General features: G+C 48.0%; 1 protein-coding gene across 2 annotated transcripts in view; it reads left to right on the forward strand.

Moving 5' to 3' along the window:
* USP40 (ubiquitin specific peptidase 40) overlaps positions 1–22,818 on the forward strand; it is a 132,839-nt gene that overhangs the window by 12,895 nt on the left and 97,126 nt on the right. Inside the window, exons 1-4 of one of the 2 annotated variants that reach the window (XM_077272375.1) lie at positions 8,832–8,939; positions 10,619–10,841; positions 12,376–12,443; positions 20,456–20,569. In XM_077272375.1, the coding sequence (XP_077128490.1) occupies positions 10,640–10,841; positions 12,376–12,443; positions 20,456–20,569 (384 nt within the window). In that variant the 5' untranslated portion in view covers positions 8,832–8,939; positions 10,619–10,639. Of the gene's footprint in view, positions 1–8,831; positions 8,940–10,618; positions 10,842–12,375; positions 12,444–20,455; positions 20,570–22,818 lie in introns of those variants that run through there. The other variant, XM_077272376.1, reaches the window with a different exon arrangement.

Raw genomic sequence — 22,818 nt, forward strand, 5'->3', positions numbered from 1 at the left:
ACCGTGCGGAAACGCTGCATTGTATTTTCCGCAGCATGTCAATTCTTTGTGTGGATTCCGCAGCGTTTTACACCTGCTCCTGTATAGGATTGCGCAGGTGTAAATACGCAAGCGAAATCCTCACAAAAAACGCAGGAAATCTGCGGGAAATCCACAGGTAAAACACAGCACGTTTTACCTGTGGATTTTGCAAAAACGGTGAGGAAAAATCCGCACACGAATCCTCAACGTGGGCACATAGCCTCATAGTCTTACATTGAGCGCTTGTGACATAGCTTCTATCTTCTGGCCAGTCAGAAGCTGCGCTCACAAGTTTGAGCAGCGGGACTACAGCAGGGCCCAAAATAGTGAATATGCCGGAGGATGAGTAAATGACCGGGGACTTGCGCTTAAAACACTACTCCAGCGGTGGAAAAAAAACCCTGCTAGAGTGGTGCTTTAATAATTTAATAATAAGCTATTTAGCACTATAAAGTTGATAAAGGCTTGGAATAAATGTCTGCAGTCACATTATGTGACTGCAGACTGCCAAATCATGACAGAGAGCTGCGGGTCCATCATACTGTGTATAAGGGAGCTGCGGGCCCATCACACTGTATATAAGGGAGCTGTGGGCCCATCATACTGTGTATAAGGGAGCTGCGGGCTCATACTGTGTATACGGGAGCTGTGGGCCCATCATACTGTGTATAAGGGAGCTGCGGGCCCATCATACTGTGTATACGGGAGCTGCGGGCCAATCATACTGTGTATAAGGGAGCTGCGGGTCCATCATACTGTGTATAAGGGAGCTGCGGGTCCATCATACTGTGTATAAGGGCGCTGTGGGCCCATCATACTGTGTATAAGGGAGCTGCGGGCCCATCATACTGTGTATACGGGAGCTGCGGGCCCATCATACTGTGTATAAGGGAGCTGCGGGTCCATCATACTGTGTATAAGGGAGCTGCGGGTCCATCATACTGTGTATAAGGGCGTTGTGGGCCCATCATACTGTGTATAAGGGAGCTGCGGGTCCATCATACTGTGTATAAGGGAGCTGCGGGCCCATCATACTGTGTATAAGGGAGCTGCGGGCCCATCATACTGTGTATAAGGGAGCTGCGGGCCCATCATACTGTGTATAAGGGAGCTGCGGGTCCATCATACTGTGTATAAGGGCGCTGTGGGCCCATCATACTGTGTATAAGGGAGCTGCGGGTCCATCATACTGTGTATAAGGGAGCTGCGGGCCCATCATACTGTGTATAAGGGAGCTGTGGGCCCATCATACTGTGTATAACGGAGCTGCGGGCCCATCATACTGTGTATAAGGGAGCTGCAGGCTCATCATACTGTGTATAAGGAAGCTGTGGGCCTATCATACTGTATATAAGGAGCTGTGGGCCCATCATACTGTGTACAGGGGAACTGTGAGGGACATCATACTGTTTATAAGGGAGCTATGGACCCACCATACTGTGTATAGGGAACTGTGAAGGCATATTGTGCATATGGGAGCTGTTGGCCCATTACACTGTATATAGGGGAGCTCTGTCAGCATTATACTGTGTAAAGGGGAGCCATGAGAACATCATACGGTGTATCAGGGAGTTATAGAATCATCATACTGTGTATAATGGAGCAGTACATGAGGGAACATTATTAAATGTAAAGTGGGCACTTAAGCATTACTGTGTTGTTATAGGGGCACTCAGAGTATTGCGACCATCAAAGTTGTATATCGTTACAATATGGCGGTAAAATCAATGTTCGTTTTTGTATATAGATTTATTTTCTATAACTGTGCGGTCATATTCTGAGGTTCCACCATATTCACAATTAGAGTGCGCAAGCGTAACTGTAATCAGGGTTAGCTGGTTAGGGGCCCACTCAGATGTTTTGCGCCCCCCTAAGTTGAAACCCTAGCTACGCCTCTGTTCCTTATGATAGTTCCTCACATACAGACGATAGATATCACGACCGTAGCACGTGTATCAAGCTCCAGGGCTGTTCCTGAAGAGGGTCTCTTTGCAGAGGGAGCCAAGGACTTTTTATATCCACAGCTCCCATTCATGACATTCTTCCACTGGATTGGAGGAAGGTGGGTGGAGGTGATCCTTCATTGTTCGATTGTTCAAATAATCTGCATATTTATCCTAAAGGCCCCATCTCACATAGCGAGATCGCTAGCGAGATCGCTCCTGAGTCACAAGTTTTGTGACGCAACAGCGACCTCAGTAGCGATCTCGCTATGTGTGACACGTATCAGCGATCAGGCCCCTGCTGTGAGATCGCTGGTCGTGTCGGAATGGCCTGGACCTTTTTTTGGTCGTTGAGGTCCCGCTGACATCGCTGAATCGGTGTGTGTGACACGGATTCAGCGATAACTTCACTGGTAACCAGGGTAAACATCGGGTTACTAAGCGCAGGGCCGCGCTTAGTAACCCGATGTTTACCCTGGTTACCAGCGTAAAAGTAAAAAAAAACAAACAGTACATACTTACCTTCCGCTGTCTGTCCCCCGGCGCTGTGCTTCTCTGCACTGTGAGCACCGGCCAGCCGGAAAACACAGCACAGCGGTGACGTCACCGCTCTGCTTTCCGGCCGCTGTGCTTACACAGTGCAGAGAAGCAGAACGCCGGGGGACAGACAGCGGAAGGTAAGTATGTACTGTTTGTTTTTTTTTACTTTTACGCTGGCGGCCCTGCGCTTAGTAACCCGATGTTTACCCTGGTTACCTGGGACCTCGGCATCGTTGGTCGCTGGAGAGCGGTCTGTGTGACAGCTCCCCAGCGACTACACAGCGACAAAACAGCGACGCTGCAGCAATCAGCATCGTTGTCTGTATCGCTGCAGCGTCGCTGTGTGTGACGGGGCCTTTAATTGTGTAGGTTAGTAAACTGCAGTGATCTGATGCAATAATCAGCATGCACTCACAAATTAACATACAACAAGAGTCAAGGTACAGTCTCATATGAAACAATGGCTCAACTGAGGCCTCTGAGACACTATCACTATCTTATGTCTTAGGGTACCGTCACACAGTGGCATTTTTATCGCTACGACGGCACGATTCGTGACGTTCTAGCGATATCGTTACGATCTCGCAGTGTCTGACACGCTACTGCGATCAGACACCCTGCTGAGAATCGTACGTCGTAGCACATCGTTTGAAACTTTCTTTCGTCGCTGGATCTCCCGCTGTCATCGCTGGATCATTGTGTGTGACAGCGATCCAGCGATGCGTACGCTGGTAACCAGGGTAAACATCGGGTTACTAAGCGCAGGGCCGCGCTTAGTAACCTGATGTTTACCCTGGTTACCAGCGTAAAAGTAAAAAAAAACAAACCGTACATACTGACCATCTGATGTCCTTCAGGTCCCTTGCCGTCTGCTTCCCGCTCTGACTGTCTGCCGGCCGGAAAGTGAGAGCAGATCACAGCGGTGACGTCACTGCTGCGCTCTGCTCTCACTGTACGGCTGCACTCAGTCAGAGCAGGAAGCAGACGGCAAGGGACCTGACGGACATCAGATGGTCAGTATGTACTGTTTGGATTTTTTTACTTTTATGCTGGTAACCACGGTAAACATCAGGTTACTAAGCGCGGCCCTGCGCTTAGTAACCCGATGTTTACCCTGGTTACCAGCGAACCTCGGCATCGTTGGTCGCTGGAGAGCGGTCTGTGTGACAGCTCCCCAGCGACCACACAACGACTTACCAACGATCACGGCCAGGTCGTATCACAGGTCGTGATCGTTGGTAAATCGTATAGTGAGACGGTACCCTTAGGGTACCGTCACACAGTGCCATTTTCATCGCTACGACGGCACGATTCGCGACGTTGCAGCGTCGTATGATTATCGCTCCAGCGTCGTAGACTGCGGTCACACGTTGCAATACACAGCGCTGGAGCGATATGAACTCATATGAACTCGAGCGTGGGAACTTTTCCAAGGCTGCAGTTCATGAGAACATCCACCAGAGGGCGCCTCACCGCAACTCAATGTAAGTACAGATCACTCAGATTTCCTTCATTCCCCGGGGATTACAAACACGAGCGAGTGCTTTAGCGCAGCTCCTGCCTGTAAAATGAGTTAACCCCTTCAGATGGATTACCTCGTGGGACGTGACGGTTCACCAGAGGGTATGTATCTTGTGTTTTTATTATTTTGCCAAGCGAGGGTTTTCAAATGGATTGAGAGAGCAATAAAATATTAAAACAACCGGTGTGTTTATTTCATTAAAGGGCCAGTGTCACCCCCCCCCCAGCCGTTATAAACTAAAAGAGCCACCTTGTGCAGCAGTAATGCTGCAGTCTAACAAGGTGGCTCTTTTAGTTTTTGATTCATTTATTACCTCAATAAAGCGTTTTAAAAATTGGCCACAAATACCAGATATTGTTCCTGGAGGCGGTCCGAATCGTCCTCTATCAATCTCCCAACTGCCGTCACTCTTTTCTTCAGGGGCGATGGTCGCCGCCCCCTTCGCGCTGTTGCTTCTTAAATCCGGCGCCTGCGCTGTGCGTGCCTGCCTGGGGCCCGCACTGTGTTATTCATTATGCACAGTGCAGGGCTGGGGTTCCTGGACATGCGCACTGCGCTTGTCAGACGCTCCCCCGCCTTCCAGCATTGCCGGAATATACAGGTTTCATTGCCGACGTTTTGAACAGCCACAAAGAACAACGCTGGAAGGCGGGGGACCGGGGGAGCGTCTGACAAGCGCAGTGCGCATGCCCAGGAACCCCAGCCCCGCACTGTGCATAATGAATAACACAGTGCGGGGCGGGGATTCAGGAACAGGGTGGCCGCACTGCCCGCACAGGCGCAGTGAGGCACCTTGCGTCTGAGCTGTGACTGACAATGAAGACTGCGCCTGCCCCAGGCAGGCACGCACAGCGCAGGCGCCGGATTTAAGAAGCAACAGCGCGAAGGGGGCGGCGACCATCGCCCCTGAAGAGAAGAGTGACGGCAGTTGGGAGATTGATAGAGGACGATTCGGACCGCCTCCAGGAACAATATCTGGTATTTGTGGCCAATTTTTAAAACGCTTTATTGAGGTAATAAATGAATCAAAAACTAAAAGAGCCACCTTGTTAGACTGCAGCATTACTGCTGCACAAGGTGGCTCTTTTAGTTTATAACGGCTGGGGGGGGTGACAGTGGCCCTTTAAAATAATTTTTAATAATGTGTGTGTTTTTTAACCCTTTCAAACAATTGGATTAATAATGGATAGGTGTCATAATTGCAGGGTGGATAAAAATCAATGTTTTTTAAAAAAAATCAAAAAAATCGGATTTTTTTGATTTAAATCGGATTTTTTTGATTTAAATCGGATTTTTTTCAATAAACTGCTTTTTGAGGAAAATATTTTACCATCCAAAGGTTCTTCCATCATGAGATAAAGCTGAGTTGTTTAACTCAGTAGAATAAAGGCTGTATATGTGTAACATTCACAATGCCATGCTCTTCCAGAGGTTTCTGTAGGATTAGTGGGCAGTTTCTCTCCTATATTATCACAGACGCTCGCTTTACTTACGCAGTTCTCAAAACTGAATTTGACTCCGCAGAGGTCCCAGCCTCTTCTTCATGGCAAAAATGTTACAACATGAACAGAGTTGAGAAAAAGACCTTAATCCTATTGTTCTACAAACCTATGAATACAGAATCAACCCCTTCAGTGCCAAGTCCAAGAAGTTAGACAATATGTTTCTGATTGTTTGGAGTGGAATAGATCTGCACAACACAAGAAGAATGTGAATCTAAGTGTTTTGAGGAGGAAGGGCAAGCAGACAAAAAAATGAAAGTGAAACTTTGAGCACAATACTGCAGCATAGCCACAGACAGACAAGTCTGGATCTGTTTGTGTGTACGATCTGAGGTTTATTACATTCTTTCCTTATAATGGCAGCAGGCCGTAAAAGAGACCCAGTTTGGGAATATTTTAATGAAGCTCCTTCGCCTATCGGTAAGGCAGGCATGCGTGCAAAATGCAAACGATGCAACAAAGAGATGCAAGGCCTGGTGGCGTGAATGAGGCAACATCATGAGAAGTGCGGTGATGAAGATGACCAAAGAAACACTTCACTATCAACATCTTCATTTCCCTTCTGGTTGCAGTTTTCATAATGTGATTTCAAACGGCAAACAAGTCCTTGGATATCCTTTTGACAGTATTTGCACTTTGCTCTTGCATGTTTGGGCATGTCAACTGAATGGAAAAAGAAACTAAACCAAAAGTGAAACCAAGCTAGAAGTGTGGAATTAAAGGGGCAGTATGAACAAAATGTGGAGGCTATTAATAGTTTATACAATCAAGACATGCTGCTTTTAAACACCTACCTATTGCCATATAGTAAAACAAAAAAGATTTTTACTTACTTTGGGGTCCCCCCCTCACCCTGGCGTTAGATCGTTGCCCCTAGTTTCGTCCGTGTAACTATGGGCGCACATGCGCACTGCTCTCACTTCTCATTTTAATCGTGATTTATATTAAAAAAAACCTTTTGATTTAAATCAGTGATTTAAATCATGATTAAAATCATGATTTAAATCGATCCGATTTAAATAGAAAAAAATCTTTTGATTTAAATCGTGATTTAAATCATGATTTAAATCGGCGTGATTTAAATCAATCCACCCTGCATAATTGACGCCTCTCCATTATTAATCTGGCTTAATGTCACCTTACAATAGCAAGGTGGCATTAACCCTTCATTACCCCATATCCCACCGCTACACGGGAGTGGGAAGAGAGTGGCCAAGTGCCAGAATAGGCGCATCTTCCAGATGTGCCTTTTCTGGGGTGGCTGGGGGCAGATGTTTGTAGCCAGGGGGGGGGGGCAATAACCATGGACCCTCTCCTGGCTATTAATATCTGCCCTCAGTCACTGGCTTTACCATTCTGGCGGAGAAAATTGCGCGGGAGCTCACGCCAATTTTTTCCGCCATTTAACCCTTTATTTTAGCAGCTACAGCGCCCAAATTTTGCACATACACACTACTAACATTAGTAGTGTGGAATATGCAAAAAAAAGGGGATATGAGATGGTTTACTGTATGTAAACCATGTCTCATATCATGTCGGGTTTAGGCAGGAGAAATGAAAAGCCGGCAATTGAATTACCGACTTTTCACTAACACCGCTGCGTATTTCTCGCAAGTCACACTGCTGGTCCGTGTGGAATCCGTATTTTTCTCGCCCCCATAGACTTTCATTGGCGTATTATTTGCGCAATACGCTGACAAACGCAGTATGCTGCGATTTTGTACGGCCGTAGAAAGCCGTATAATACTGAACCGTAATATACGGCTGATAGGAGCAGCCCCATTGAGAATAATTGTGCCGTTTGTTTGGCGAGTTTTACGGACGTATTTTCTGCGCTCTTACGTCCGTAAAACTCGCTAGTGTGACGCCGGCCTTATGTATACATAACATCCATCCTGCACATCTTCCTCTGCTTACTGTCACTGAATGGCAACTTTGAGTCCAGAGGCTGAACACTTTCCAGGTGAAATTAGTGCACTTGAACTGACAAGCAAGCAAATCTCTAATGAAACACAGCAAGCAAATCTCCAATAAAAAACAAGTTTGAAGTAACCGATGCCCTAAGCTGGAAAAAGTCTGCATCCCTTAGAGCCGTGGATTCTGCTCTACGTCCATTGGTCCAGTAGACTTTAGAACAATGCCAGCTCCTCAAAGGTCCCAACTAAAGATGATTATGTGATGCATAAATGACGTCGCCCAGCCCTGGCTAATAGAAAGCAGCATTGGGACAGCGGAAGGTAAGAGATTTGGGGGCCTCCTGCCCAGCCGCTAGATACCACTGACCTGCATTTCTGGGTGTCTGCTGAATGTCCCTCACTGCCACCGCTCCTCTGGCATCTATTCCTGCCAGGGAAGAAAGAAATGGTAAATGGATGTGACTATGGTGCATGGTCAAAATTTGCTGCGGAGCGCCACATGATTTGTCCCTCTTTGGCCACGTGCACACGATGAGTATTTGATCAGTTTTTTTTACCTCAGTATTTGTAAGCCAAAACCAGGAGTGGGTGATAAATACAGAAGTGGTGACTAGTGATGAGCGAGTATTCTCATTACTCGAGTTTCTCCGAGCATGCTCGGGTGGTCTCCGAGTATTTCAGCGTGCTCGGAGATTTTTTTTTTGTTGTTGACGCAGCTGCATGATTTGCGGCTGCTAGACAGCTTGAATACATGTGGAGATTGCCTGTTTGTTAGGGAAGCCCCACATGTATTCAAGCTAACAGCCGCAAATCATGCAGCTGCGTCGACAAAAACGAAATCTCCGAGCATGCTGAAATACTCGGAGACCACCCGCGCGTGCTCGGAGAAACTCAAGTAACGAGTATACTCGCTGATCACTAGTGGTGACGTGTTTCTGTTATACTTTTCCTCTGATTGTTCCTCTCCTGATATTGGCTTACAAATACTGAGGTAAAAAACGTAAATACTCAATGTGTGCACATGGCCTAAGTCTTGGAAGACCAAGGAGGAAATAATTAAACCCCATAATCCTGTAACCGGCCCTTTCCTAGTTCCTCAATGTAAGACACTGTATTCAGCCAAGGCAGACTAGCCTGTGCTTCTTCTCTTGCTGCCCCCTTATCTTTTACCATGCTGCCCAGCAAGTTATGAAGAGATTCTGCAGCCCCCTATAGCGGAGCTAGGACAAGGAGTGATTCCCTTGTAGTCGAGTTTCGTCGGTAGTTTATAAAGTTATTCAAAGCTCTCTGTGTATTTCCCAACGCTAGAGAAACGCACTGCATGCCGGTATTTGTAGTTAGTTCGGCCGCGTTTCTTACTATTATTCTCTCGGATAAGACTACATTTCCCAGCAGCGCTCTAAGACTGACAGCATATACATCAAAGATGGCGGCTCCCAGGTAGCAGATCTTGTTCTTGGAATCATTGCAGTGCGCTTGGCCGAGTTGCTAGCAGGTAAAACTATTGTGACTGCCCTCTGCAGCCGCGCATCAGCTCTGTGTAGTGAGTGCTAGGCTTATAAGCGCGTACATGGCGGGGCTTGTAGTCCCTGCACTTCCTCTATGTCGGCAGTGATCCTATCAGCACAACGTGACAGCTGATCGCTAGGCTGCTCCTTATTGCGGCACCTTCCTGCAGCATGTTCTATGTGTTTTCTGTCTTCCTTGTCCGTGCATTATATTCTGGAGCCTTTCTGTTTGTGTCTGGGGGCGATCCTCCTTATTGTAAGAGGATGCTGGTGACAAGAGCTACAACCCCCATAATGTTACCCCCCACATGTAGCCAGTGAGAGATCTGAATGTGCTGGTGATACAGTGCATGGCGGGAGTGTTATACCTTGGTGCCCCCCACCCAGCTCACATAGTAGGGCATGAGGGGTCTCCTGGGAAGTGTAACCCACCATCCCCAGCCCTGAGAGGCAACACAGGAATATTGATGGAAGCTACACTAACAGCATAATGATTTGATAGAAATAAATGATGTAATTTGGTTAAGTTAATACAATTCTATACTAACTACAGCATACCTTTATGCTCTTGCCGCACGTTTGCTCACACATACTCCCTTTTGTAAAGGGTTATAACATTAAAAATGAACTACACTTTTTCTATCTGATTTTACCTATTTATTAGGCACTTGAATTTCCTGCAGATTGGGTGAGGATCCAGGTCCTGAGACCCCTACCGATCGCACAGTAGCCCCCTGAGAAGTGTGCAGCTCGGCAGACAGGAAAGGCCACCTATAGATTCAATAGAAAGCATAGTTCTGTGTGCATGCTCCTGTCTGCTGAGCTGGACACTTGTGGGGGGTCTCAGGGCCTGGACCTCCATCAATCTGGATCTAGGATTTCACTTAAAGGGGACATTAATAATATCACCTACCCACAGGACAGATGGTAAATGTTTGATCGGCAGTGTTTTCAAATGCTGGGACCCCCATGAATACTGAGAATGGTGGTCCCATGTATGAATGGAGCAGTAGTGTGTATGTGTGATCACCGCTCTGTTCATTGTCTATGGGAGTGGTGGTTGGGCACTTCCCATACAAGTATATGCAGTGATGTCACTAGAGATGAGCAAAAAGACCACGGCAGTCTTCACTACTGCAGCCAGCATCTTGGGTACCTCTTGAGTTTGCTAGGCCTTGTGATGTCTTGATGTGTGTCGCACTATCATGTAACAGGGACTAGTAAATGCCAGAGGATCCAAGTATGCCAGGCACAGAAGTGCAGACCGGTTGCCACAGAGAATCCAATCGGACTCTGGACCGGAGCAGTGTGACCCAAAGTACTTACCTCGTGTGGTCATACATGCACAGTACAGCTCCATTTATATGGGGGATACAGGACACCCTATTTGGGATCTGTGGGGATCACAGTTGGAAGACCACACCAATAATACATTTGGGGTGGAGTGGGGTCTATTATTGCAGCGGGACAGTGCAAAATATCAAACACAATCTTAGCCCCTGTGAAATAGTGAAGTAGGAGATATGATAACCGGGATTTATTACTGAGATAAAATTATCTGAGAATACAGATTTGGTGATAAATAATTAAATGCAACCTCTTAACGGTCTGTTATCTATAGTTGCTTGTTCTTTACTTTTTTTTTTTTTTCTTTTACACTTTGCAGATTTAAACTGTTCCATCAGAAATGTTTGGGGATCTTTTTGAAGAAGATGAAGACTTCTCATTCCTTTCAAACAATACAGCTAATAATGGCAGAAAATCAAAATCCAAAGATGAAATACTGGAACCAAGGGGAGAAACCAGATTACGTGGCCTCCGGAACCAAGGAAGCACCTGTTACCTTAATTCCCTGCTACAGACCTTACTTTTCACACCAGAATTCCGAGGTGCATTAGAAATATTATGTACAATGCTACTAGTATTTTCATGAAGGACAGGGAAATGGTAGATAAATCCAATACCCTGCAGCTTCTATAGTAGCCATTTAATTAACAACAACCTTTGTGAACCGCTCTGTCGGCAGAGGACAAGCTGTTGTAAATGTAAAAGTCTGTATTTGACGAAGGTTTCCATTGATAACTTATGGGGTATTTAATAAGGTTCCTATGTAATTTAACAGAAAAAAAATCTTCTGTTGTTTGTAGATATATTTCTAAGGAAACTAAGAAATATTTAATAAAGTACCTTATATAGAAATAGAAATTAAAATGTCTAGACAAACTGAGCTACATCGAAAACATAATATGCATCTACAGAATATCTGGGTTATCTAATTTAGCAAAAATCAAACCGTAATTCAGATTTAAAAAAGAAATAAAACCTTTTTTTTCTTTTCCCTGGTGATGGTGATACAGCACAGAGATATGGCTGGGTTTCTGGTATTGATTTGCTAAATGCTGCACTGGTATACAATTGTATGGCACCACTGAGGCTTGATTGGGCTTTGTTCTAATAATAATAATAATAATAATCTTTATTTATATAGCGCCAACATATTCCGCAGCGCTTTACAGTTTAACAGTTTCAAACACAACAGTCATAGGTAACAACGTTAACAATACAGTAATAAAGCAAAAATAAGACAAAATAAGACGACCCTGCTCGTGAGAGCTTACAATCTACAATGAGGTGGGGAGATACAAAGCACAGGTGTGTATTTACAATGGTGTATTTATAGTGATGGTCCAGCGATCTTCCGGGGGTCGGGGTAGATGGAAGTAGTGAATGGGTTACACACGCACAAAAACATAAAATGAGTTTGATTAGGGAACGTGATAGGCCGCTCTGAACAAATGTGTTTTGAGTGAGCGCCTAAAACTATGCAAGTTGTGGATGGTCCTAATGTCTTGGGGTAGAGCATTCCAGAGGATTGGCGCAGCACGGGAGAAGTCTTGGAGTCGGGAGTGGGAGGTACGGATTAGTGCAGAGGTTAGTCGAAAGTCATTTGCAGAGCGCAGAGGTCGGTTAGGCCGATAGACAGAAATGAGGGAGGAGATGTAAGGGGGTGCCGCACTATGGAGAGCTTTGTGGGTGAGAACAAGTACTTTGAATTGTATCCTGTAATGAATGGGCAGCCAGTGTAACGACTGGCGAAGAGCGGACACGTCCGAGTAACGATTAGCCAGATGGACAACCCTGGCTGCTGCATTAAGGATAGACTGGAGAGGGGAAAGTCGAGTGAGGGGGAGGCCAATTAATAGAGCGTTACAGTAGTCCAGACGGGAGTGGATTAGGGCGACAGTGAGAGTTTTTGTTGTCTCCTATGTTAATTTTTTCTTTACAGCTATGCACTAAAAACAACTGTAAAACTATGAGAATATTTAAATCATCAGATGTTATACCATATCAGGAGGATCTCAGAAATGATTATGATGACTGAGAATCTTTTATTCATAATCCTTTGTGCCTTTATTTTAACAGAAGCCCTTTTTGCTTTGCGTCCTGAAGAGCTTGGATCTCTAGACGAGAAAGATGTCCCTGATTCCAAGGTACCGTCATATTCCTATGTTTATTACATGCGTGTTATATTTTCTTGCAGGGGGTGTATATCCTGTTTGGGTTATAGGACTGTGTTAGATGCAGTGTAAAAGTGGTTCTTAGCCAATACACACAATGTCTTTTAAATTCCGGTAAAGCCACCTGGTTTATCAGTTTCCCTGAAGTGGCTTCGCTGGCGGTTTTGCCGTTGTTCATGCGCACCTCCAACATCTTTTAACCTCTATTGTGAAATATAGAGAGCAAGCCTCTTTCCACTGGAAGTCGCTTAAACAGCATGTCACTTTTTTTAACTGCTTCAGGGATTCCGAACTTTGAAGCAGTTAAAGGGAATCTGTCACCCCATTTTTGGCCTATAAGCTAAGGCCACCGCCGTCAGGGGCTTATCTACAGCATTCTGTAATGCTGTAGATAAGCCCCCGATGTAACCTGAAAGATAAGAAAAACGAGTTAGATTATACCCAGGGGTGGTCCCGGTTTGGGTCCGGTGGGCGTCGCAGTCCGAGTCCAGCACCTCCCATCTTCATGCGATGACGCCGGGAAAGGTCAGAGAGGCCCGGCGCCTGCGCACTTCAGTACTTTATGCTGCCCTCAACAGGGCAGATCAGTACGCCTGCGCAGGAGCTGTGGCAGGAAGCAAAGAAGAGTGCGTCATCGCATGAAGATGGGAGACGGTGGACCCGGACCGCGACGCCCATCGAACCCGAACCGAACCTGGACCGCCCCTGGGTGAGTATAATCTAACTCGTTTTTCTTATCTTTTAGGTTACATCGGAGGCTTATCTACAGCATTACAGAATGCTGTAGATAAGCCCCTGATGGTGGTGGCCTTAAGGTACCGTCACACTCAGCAACTTTGCAAAGAGAACGACAACAATCCGTGACGTTGCAGCGTCCTGGATAGCGATCTCGTTGTGTTTGACACGCAGCAGCGATCTGGATCCTGCTGTGCCATCGCTGGTCGGAGCTAGAAGTCCAGAACTTTATTTCGTCGCCAGGTCGGCGTGTATCGTCATGTTTGACATCAAAAGCAACGATGCCAGCAACGAGCATAGGGGGCGTCGCAGCGTCTCCTTCTAGCCAGTCGGTACACTCCGGCTGTTTGACGTGGAACTAACAACCAGCGAGAACGAGAAGTGAGTCGCCGTTACGTCACTGGATCGCTCCTGCATCGTTCTGGAGTTGCTGTGTTTGACGTCTCTACAGCGACCTAAACAGCGACGCTCCAGCGATCTAGTTTAGGTCGGCTCGTTGTCTATATCGCCGCAGCGTCGCTGAGTGTGACGGTACCTTTAGCTTATCGGCCAAAAATGGGGTGACAGATTCCCTTTAAGAAAAGTAACATAACACGGAATGTTGTTGAAATGTCGTTTTGACATTGCTGTGCACCATGTTCATATTATAGGGCACTTTTGCGGCGCTTTTTCAGGCAGATTCCAGTAGGATCCACTTGAAAAAGATGTAATGTGTATATATCTTTACAAATTTACTGAGGGTTATTTTACTTAGTATATGTGGCCTTTTCCATGATTATTTTATTTGTACTATAAGGGACACCCTCAACATACACCAACTTCCTGATATTGTTAGGCTTTTGGCATTGCCTATACACATGAGCTAATGTGAGCAGGCGCCTACACTGTAAAGCATGAGGAGGTACAGAACAGGCTGAGCCATTAATAAAATAGGAAGTGTGTCTTAGACTAGACAGGTGAGGAGATACAGGGGTGTTTTGTCCTACGATTGGTGGGAAAAGATTATCCTTTTTCAGTTGTCAGTTATTGTATGTTACAGTTACCTTGAAAAACCCATGACCGATTACCAGAATGGCAGTACCTATCCCCTGTTCCTCTTCACTATGGCCAGGATTGAATGGGGTGGTATAGTAGCACATTCATGCTGCTGCTCCATTCATTTCTCCTACGTATCATTGGGGGACACAGGACGAATGGACGAATGGGTGTTATGCTGCTGCCACCAGGAGGACACTAAGTTAAACACACACAAAAGATTAACTCCTCCCCTGCAGTATACACCCACAGGCTGGACAATCCAGAGCCAGTTCTTACTTAGTGTCTCAGGAGGCACTTGGGTCCTCAGGACCCCACCAATTTTTGTTTTTACGGAAGGGAGCGACAGGCAAATTTTCAGCTCTGATCTCTCCCGCACCAACAACGGGCAAGTACATGGAGCGTTCCTCCTGTATCCTTTCCCGCGACGATGGACGCCAGCCCTGGCTCACTTTCCAGTGTGGCGACGGTTCCTTAGCGTTCCGATCTCCCTCCCTCCCTGTCAGGCGACCACGGGGACTAATCATCCACCTAAGTTTCCTGGAGCCAGGGCACAGCCGGACAGTATGCCATGGCGTCCGTGCAGCCGCCCACTGCATCACCACTGAACATAGCGGATGTTGCACGGCGGCAGAAGCTCTCCACCCTCTCCCTACTAAGGTGAAGGTGGATGGAGCATCGGCCCCATCGCACAAGGTAAGTGCGGGGGCCGACCAGCTGACAGGGGACCGCCCGTTCAGGGATCCCTTATCCTCTTTCTAATGCGGCGCTGCAGCTGCGGGGCAGCTTTATAATGGAGGCATGGCGGGCAATCCGGCGCTCTGTTAGGGCGGTGGCACAGTTTACCGGCCCTGGGCCGGACTCCAACACGGACAATCAGACTCCCTCCCTCATACAGCAGGATGGCGGTGGCAATGGCAGCGTTCCGACGCGCATAGCAGGGAATCCACCGCCCGCCCACGACACGCCCCCCTCCCTCTCTCTCTCTCTCTCTCTGGGCGCTTCTCGTTCCCGAGAAGCGCCCTTCTCACATCTCGGCGGCCATCTTGGACCAGGAAGTGCGCTGGCGGCTCTGCAGCACCACAGCGCACAGGACTTCAGGATCTCCCTGCCAAGCACCGCAGAACTTGGTGAGACGCACTCAGTAGGATTGTCTCTTCCCCTGCCAGTACGCTCACTTTATGGCAAAGATGTCACAGTCTAAGCAAAAACGGACTGGAAAGACCCACTCTGTTATTTTTGCTGTGTGCACCTCCTGCAAGGTATCTCTGCCCCGAGGTCACACTACCCCGCTGTGCTCCGCCTGCGAAATGTCTGCGGCACAGGATACTCCGGCCTCTGACCCGGAATGTAGTGAGCCTAGTACCCCCGCATGGGCGTCCTCCCTTGCTCGATCTGTGGCATCCTTGGAAAGGACGATACAGTCCCTCCGTGACCCGTCCCTTACCCAGGGCGCTTCCACGGATGAGGTAACGCGGCCTAAAAACCCCTTTCGGCCTAGAGGTCGTACCGTTTCCAGAAGCCCTCTCTCATCTAGAAAGAAGTCCAGGGTAATATCTCCGGTCCGTGATCAGCCCTCCGGCTCAGAGAGCGAAGTCTCTCGTCACTCATCCCCAGCTCATAGCAGGGAATCCTTTCTGGACGACGCATCCAGCGTGTCCTGTTCCCCAGAGTATCGTCATGACCAAGAGACCCTAGATTCTCTCATAGACTCGGTAAGTCAGACGCTACAGTTAGAGGAGGAAACCCCGTCCAAGGCGGTTCATCCCGTGTCATTCGGGCGAACCACAAAGGCTCATAGATTTTTTTCCTACGCATCCTCAATTCAAGGACATTGTCGATCTCCACAGAGTCCGTCCGGATAAACGCTTCTCAGGTCAGAAGGCTATGCAATTGAAGTATCCGTTTGCTCAGGACCTTGCTAAGGAGTGGTCTCAGTCACCCTCCGTGGACCCGCCAGTGTCGCGGCTAGCCACCAAGGCGGTTCTATCCTCCGAGGGCGCGTCCATCAAGCATCCCACTGATAGACAAATTGACCAGATGGCTCGCTCGGCTTTTGAAGCTTCCTCGGCTTCTCTCTTCCCTTCCTTTGCCGCCACATGGGTTGCAAAAACCATGACCCATTGGGCCGAGTCTTTAGCCTCTACAGCACTACACGCCGACTTACCCCCCGAGGTTTCACACCTGGCCACTCAGATTGCCAGAGCGGGGGACTTTGTAGTTTCCGCATCCTTAGACGCGGCCAACTGTGCCTCACAGGCAGCGGCCAATGCTGTCACGATCCGCAGATCCCTTTGGCTCAGGGACTGGAAAGCGGACTCAGGATCCAAAAAATCTCTCACGTCCCTACCATACCAGGGCGAACGCCTTTTTGGGGACAAACTAGATAAAATAATCGCAGACTCCACAGGGGGAAAGAGCAAATTGCTTCCCCAGCAACGGACCTTTCGCCCCTTTCGCAACCAACAGGGCCGAGGCCGATATTTCCGTTTCGGCTCCAATTGGTCCAATCCTCCCTCCGCGCCACCCGGCGCCGGGAGAGGTCAGCGCAAGGACAGAACCTCCCAGCCATCTTACAAACCTTCTCCCTCTTGGAGAGGCAGACCCAGACAACAGGGTTCCAGGGGGCCCAGACCTAACAGGTCTCCACCTCAATGACTCTTGGCAGACGCCAAAGGACACCGACAGAGTTGGCGGCCGCCTACTCTTCTTTCGGGACGCATGGCTCTCGGTAGTTTCCGACCGATGGGTCCGCGAACTGGTATCCTTCGGTTACAAGATAGAGTTTGTCTCTCTTCCCCCATCTCGTTTCTTCCAGTCCCCTCCTCCCAGAGCAAGGGTCCGTCAGTATTTTCAGGCCATAAGATCGCTATGGGAAGACGGGGTCATCATCCCGGTACCTCAGAACGAGAGGTACCAAGGTTTCTATTCCAATCTTTTCATTGTACCAAAGAAGGACGGCTCAGTACGTCCAATATTGGACCTCAAGTTCCTCAACAAGTACGTCCGTGTACGTCAATTCCGTATGGAGTCCCTCCGCTCGGTAATTGCCTCTCTGGAAGAGGGCGAGTTCCTTGCATCTCTAGATGTTCAAGACGCTTACTTGCACATTCCCATCCTACCGTCTCATCAGCGCTTCCTCCGCTTCGCGGTCCAGGGGCACCATTTTCAGTTTGTCGCCCTACCTTTCGGGCTGGCCACTGCTCCTCGGGTGTTCACCAAGGTCATGGCAGCTGCCGTGGCCATTCTACATGCTCGAGGTATAGTGGTGTTGCCCTACTTGGACGACATCCTCATAAAAGGCCCCTCTTTCCGGTCCTGTTCAGAAGCGGTAGACGTCACTATAAATACATTTTTGCGCCTGGGCTGGAAAATCAATTTCAAAAAATCTTCCCCAGTCCCGGCCCAAACCATATCCTACCTGGGAATGATCTTAGACTCCTCTCAGGGTCTAGTACTTTTGCCTCCGGAAAAGGTATCCACTCTTCAGAGAGAAGTCCGGAAGCTTACTCAACCTCGCTCTCACTCCCTACGCTTCTCCATGAGGGTACTGGGCAGGATGGTGGCGGCAATGGAGGCAGTGCCCTTTGCGGTTTTTCACCTCCGTCCCTTACAACACGCCATTCTGGCAGTATGGGACAGGAATCCCGCCTCGCTCGACTGCCGTCTCCTTCTCTCTCGCCCAATCAGACAGTCCCTCAGGTGGTGGACCAAGAGGTCCTCCCTGACTCGGGGGAAGTCTTTCCTTCCGGTGCACTGGCTGGTTGTCACGACGGACGCCAGTCTCTTCGGCTGGGGTGCAGTGTTCCAGAGCCACTCGACTCAGGGTCGCTGGTCTCCGCAGGAGTCCCAGCTGCCCATCAATATCCTAGAGATCCGGGCAATCAGACTGGCTCTCCATCATTTTCAGCCGTTCCTCTCCGGCCGCGCGGTCAGAGTCCAGTCCGACAACGCCACTGCGGTAGCCTACATCAACCGCCAAGGGGGCACTCGCAGCAAGGCGGCCATGGTCGAGGTGACGCTAATTCTCCGCTGGGCCGAGACACATCATTCCATACTCTCAGCAGTTTTTATCCCAGGCGTGGAAAACTGGGAAGCGGACTTTCTCAGTCGCCACAGCCTCGATCCCGGAGAGTGGTCTCTCCATCCCGCAATCTTTCACCAGATATGCTCTCGATGGGGGACCCCGGACGTGGACCTAATGGCATCTCGCCTCAATTGCCAGGTTCCCGTCTTCATGGCCAGGTCTCACGACCCCTCAGCCTTCGGAGCCGACGCTCTCGTCCTCTCATGGCAGGGTTTCAGACTCCCATACATCTTTCCCCCAATTCCTCTTCTGACAAAGGTGATCAGGAAGATCAAGGCAGAACGGATCCCAGTACTTCTCATCGCTCCGGACTGGCCGCGCAGGACATGGTATGCCGAGATGGTTCAACTGGTCTCAGACGTACCTTGGAGGCTGCCGAGTCGCGCAGACCTCCTGTCTCAAGGGCCCATTTACCACCCGAACTCAGAGGCCCTGTGTTTAACGGTGTGGCCGTTGAGTCCTGGGTACTGAGGCAGAAGGGGTTGCCCCAGACGGTGATATCTACCATGCTCCGCGCACGCAAGCCTTCTTCTATGCGCATCTACCACCGCGCCTGGAAGGCATACTTCGCCTGGTGCAGGAAGCGGGGACGTTTCCCCCTCCGTTTTTCTATCCCTCACATTTTGGAATTCCTCCAATCAGGCGTAGACTTGGGTCTTGCTCTCAGCTCTCTTAAGGGCCAAATTTCTGCTCTCTCGGTTCTTTTTCAGAGAAAGATTGCTAACAGATTGCAGGTCAGGACCTTCATCCAGGGAGTTTCTCATATGGCTCCGCCTTACAAGATGCCCTTGGAACCATGGGACCTGAACGTAGTTCTCTGTGCTCTTCAAGAGCCCCCCTTTGAGCCCTTGCATGAAGTGTCTTTGCTGTTCTTGTCTTGGAAGATTGCCTTCCTCGTGGCTGTCACGTCTATTAGACGTGTCTCTGAGCTGGCAGCTCTGTCGTGCCGACCTCCTTTCCTCGTGTTCCACCAGGACAAGGTGGTTTTGCGGACATGTCCGACTTTTCTTCCGAAGGTCGTTTCCTCCTTCCATCTTAATGAGGAGATTGTCCTTCCCTCACTGTGCCCTGCTCCTTCCCACCGCACGGAAAGGGTGCTCCACACTCTGGACTTAGTGAGGGGTCTCAGACGTTACGTCTCCAGGACTGCGTCTCTCCGTAGGTCAGACGCCTTGTTCGTTCTTCCGAAGGGGCCACGGAAGGGACTACCCGCTTCCAAGGCCTCCATTGCCAAGTGGATTCGTTCCGCCATCCAAGAGTCCTACCGTGTCAAGGGTCACGCCGCACCTCCGGGGATCAAGGCTCATTCTACCCGGTCAGTCGGCGCGTCCTGGGCCATCCGGCACCAGGCATCGGCAGCACAGGTCTGCAAGGCCGCTACATGGTCCAGTCTACATACGTTCACGAAGCACTACCAGGTGCACTTTCAGGCTTCGGCAGACGCTTCCGTCGGTAGGCGAATCCTACAAGCGGCTGTGTCTCATCTGTAGCTTGTAGGCTCGCTCAGCATTTATAACTTCTGGTGACCCACCCAGGGACTGCTTTGGGACGTCCCATTCGTCCTGTGTCCCCCAATGATACGTAGGAGAAAAGGAGATTTTTGTGTACTCACCGTAAAATCTTTTTCTCCGAGTCATCATTGGGGGACACAGCACCCTCCCTGTTAGCCTAGTTGGCTCAATTGTTCTTTTCAGTCTGTGTTTTGACTATGACATGTTTTCTGTTTAACTGGCTTACTCCTATTGCTTTGTTACCGAACTGGCTCTGGATTGTCCAGCCTGTGGGTGTATACTGCAGGGGAGGAGTTAATCTTTTGTGTGTGTTTAACTTAGTGTCCTCCTGGTGGCAGCAGCATAACACCCATTCGTCCATTCGTCCTGTGTCCCCCAATGATGACTCGGAGAAAAAGATTTTACGGTGAGTACACAAAAATCTCCTTTTTCTGTTGGAGTAACTTAGATACCAGAGTACCTGAATAGAATCAGGGTTGTGAAATTGGGAGGCAATAGAAGACAATGCTGCTGCAAAATTCTGGTCATGGAAACCGCAGCAATAAGACATACACTGTACTCATATTGTCACATAAAATGATTTAAAAACTTTTATCCTGTGTCTTGTTCTTCTCCAGGTTCGCATCATTCCATTGCAGTTACAGCGACTGTTTGCACAACTCCTCTTAGTGGATCAACAGGCGGCATCAACCTCTGACCTTACAAGCAGCTTTGGCTGGGATAATAATGAGGTTTTCTTCTCTTTTATATAGAACATTACATTTTTTGGGGGTTGAAATGTATTTCTAGTGTCGGATATATTGGCAACAAGAGCAGCATAATACATGCTTGCCATGTTTAGTTTTGTGTCCGATTGCTGAATCAATTTTCCTTTTTAATACTGGCATTCTTGTTTGTTCTCTTGTTTACAAGTTTGATACACAAGATCGTAAAATTGCTTGTACAGTGATAACTTATCACCTATTCACAGCATAGCGCCCCGTAGGGATTGAATAAAGGGGAGGTCGCACTGCAGTTTCATTGCAACAGGGATAAAAGTTCCCCATTTGGCAGAACAGGGAATCTTTCTACTCATCTGTGCGTGTCCAGCAGTCAGACTTTCACAGATCAGTGGATTGTCTTTACTGGAGAACTTTTTTTTTTAACTTGTTTTATTGATGATTTTCCAACATAACAAGGATACATCATAGAACAAAAGAACAGAATTTCTCATTGCTCATTCATGCTTTCTGGCAAACGTAACCCTGCCCTTGACATACTATGGTCTAATATCTTAGCCAAAACCATAAGACACCCCATGTCTAGCGCCAAATATCACATACTTTATCATGAGAGAATCCTCCTCATCACCTGGGGCTATTGTGAGTCAAAGTGGAATTAAACCCAAGCTTCTATAACTTATCACATTTTTCTTGACAATGTCTATTTTTCTATATCATCCTCACATAGGAAGCTGCAGTATTTACCATATTGACCCAGTGTGAAGTTACTGGGGGTCTTCTATCCATGCATTTCATGGTGATGGCATTGGAGCAAAAAACAAGGTTTCCCTGAGAAGAGTGCGCAGATAGTGAGGCCAGGTCAAGGATTCCTAATAAACACACCTTAGGGCAGGGAGTTACATAGTGCTGTATGATCTCGATGAGGATAGCTATGACCTCTTTCCAAAAGTGTACAATATAAGGGGAATGCCACATTAGATGTATAAAATCTTCTGCCCCTTTCCCACACCAATGACAATTTGCAGTGGTGGCTCTACCCATTTTATATAACCTACTAGGAGTAAGTAGCATTGATGGACTATATACATTTGGACTAGATTGTTATTAATTGCCGGTGAAACAGATTGTGGGGAGAGCAAGGCCTCACTCCAGTTCTCTTCTGATGTGAAGGGTAATACTGTCCTCCATTTTGGCCTCAACCAACAATGACAATGAGGAGCTTCTCCTGCTTAGTAATTAGGTGTATAAAAAGGAGATCAACCCCTTGGGTCCCTGTCTTAGTTTCAGATACCTAAAGAAAGCATGTCTGGGGACTTGATAGAGTTCTTAACATTGATCAAAGGAAGCCACAACACCCTGCATATATACCTGTGCCAATGTCTTCTTGACCCCTAAAGTTCAACCAAAGCTGAGCATATTGGGAATGTAGCAATTTGGGAAGAGCACTTTTTAGCCATTATGGGGACTCGACTACAGTATCCTTGAATTGAAAAATCTTATATATGACTTTCCACACTTGAACCGCAAGTCTGTGAATTGGCAAGAAGGAGCGTGAGTATTGTTCTGGTGCCTCCAAGACCCCCTCATAGACAATGAAGACTCGAATGGTGTGCAAGGTGGTATTCAGAATAAAGCAAATGAGTATCTCCTATCCAGTGTTGAAGAAAATGATGTTTGCCAGCTAAATAGTATAAAAAGTCCGGGAGCGCTGCAGCTGTCTCATACCTGGGCCCTGAAGAGTGGTCAGTTTCAGTTCGTGTCTGTTTGAGTCCCATATGAAGGATGCTGAATGGGAGTTGATCATGGCAAAGACCTTCTATTGGACTATGGAGGCAAAATGTTCAAGAACATATAGGAATTTAGGGAGGACTCTCATTTTAATGACATTGATTCTCCCAGCTACAGATAGAGGAAGGCTCCACAAATTCTAATTTTCTCCCCCAAGTATGACAAACTGGGATATATTTAAATCACTCAGTGGCATGTGATTTCTTCCAATGTGTATACCTAGATATTTAAAGGGAACCTGTCACCCGCAAAATCGAAGGTGAGCTAAGCTCACCGGCATCAGGGGCTTATCTACAGTATTCTGGAATGCTGTAGATAAGCCCCCGATGTATCCTGAAAGATGAGAAAAAGAGGTTAGATTATACTCACCCAGGGGCGGTCCCGGTACGTTGGGCATTGCGGTCCGGTCCGGGTCCTCCCATCTTCTTATGATGACGTCCTCTTGTCTTCACGCTGCGGCTCCGGCGCAT

The sequence above is a fragment of the Ranitomeya variabilis genome, chromosome 7 (assembly GCF_051348905.1).
Source record: "Ranitomeya variabilis isolate aRanVar5 chromosome 7, aRanVar5.hap1, whole genome shotgun sequence".
In the NCBI taxonomy this organism is placed as follows: Eukaryota; Metazoa; Chordata; class Amphibia; order Anura; family Dendrobatidae; genus Ranitomeya; species Ranitomeya variabilis.